Source organism: Nanorana parkeri, unplaced genomic scaffold, assembly GCF_000935625.1.
Source record: "Nanorana parkeri isolate BGI_ZX_2015 unplaced genomic scaffold, ASM93562v1 scaffold379, whole genome shotgun sequence".
NCBI classification, from domain to species: domain Eukaryota; kingdom Metazoa; phylum Chordata; class Amphibia; order Anura; family Dicroglossidae; genus Nanorana; species Nanorana parkeri.
The window spans coordinates 1,127,963-1,128,399 of record NW_017306647.1 but is presented as its reverse complement, the minus strand read 5'-3'; the positions used below and the strand labels follow the sequence as shown (position 1 = coordinate 1,128,399).

Genomic DNA, 437 nt, shown 5'->3' with positions numbered 1-437 from the left:
GGACCCCCCCGCAAGAAGAAGCCCATGGACTGGTCCGGTTTAAAGGGTATTATCAGCGATGACGCGGACAGCGAATAATAACGTTCTCTGCCTCTTAATGACGTGGAGAGATCGGAGGACGTTTTGACTATCACATTTTAGGCGGCAAATTCTGTATTCCTTCTAGCGCCCCTTAGTGACATATCAGCGGAACTGCATGCCCAAAAGTCTTTTTTCCAAACCTAGCGGTGATCTGACCTAAAATGTGCCGAAATCATTCACTTGGATCTGTGACCGGCGTGTACCACTCGGTCATTCTGGAGTCCAGAACAGAACCGAGCCTGGAACGCGTGCCGTGGCCGAGGAGCGCTACTGACCCCCCGTGCCTCATCCATATGAGTCCCCGGCAGAGGTATAGACTGATGTTCTCTGAGCTGCTTCTTGGTTGCAAGCTTTCC

The 437-nt window shown here is 51.9% G+C and overlaps 1 protein-coding gene across 1 annotated transcript in view; it reads left to right on the top strand.

Annotated features, from left to right (window-relative positions):
- Positions 1-95, top strand: part of HIRIP3 (HIRA interacting protein 3) — a 12,811-nt gene extending 12,716 nt beyond the window's left edge. The window contains exon 9 of the mRNA XM_018559087.1: positions 6-95. Within this exon, the coding sequence (XP_018414589.1) occupies positions 6-78 (73 nt within the window). The 3' untranslated portion in view covers positions 79-95. The remainder of the gene's footprint in view (positions 1-5) is intronic.
- Positions 96-437: the final 342 nt, after the last annotated feature.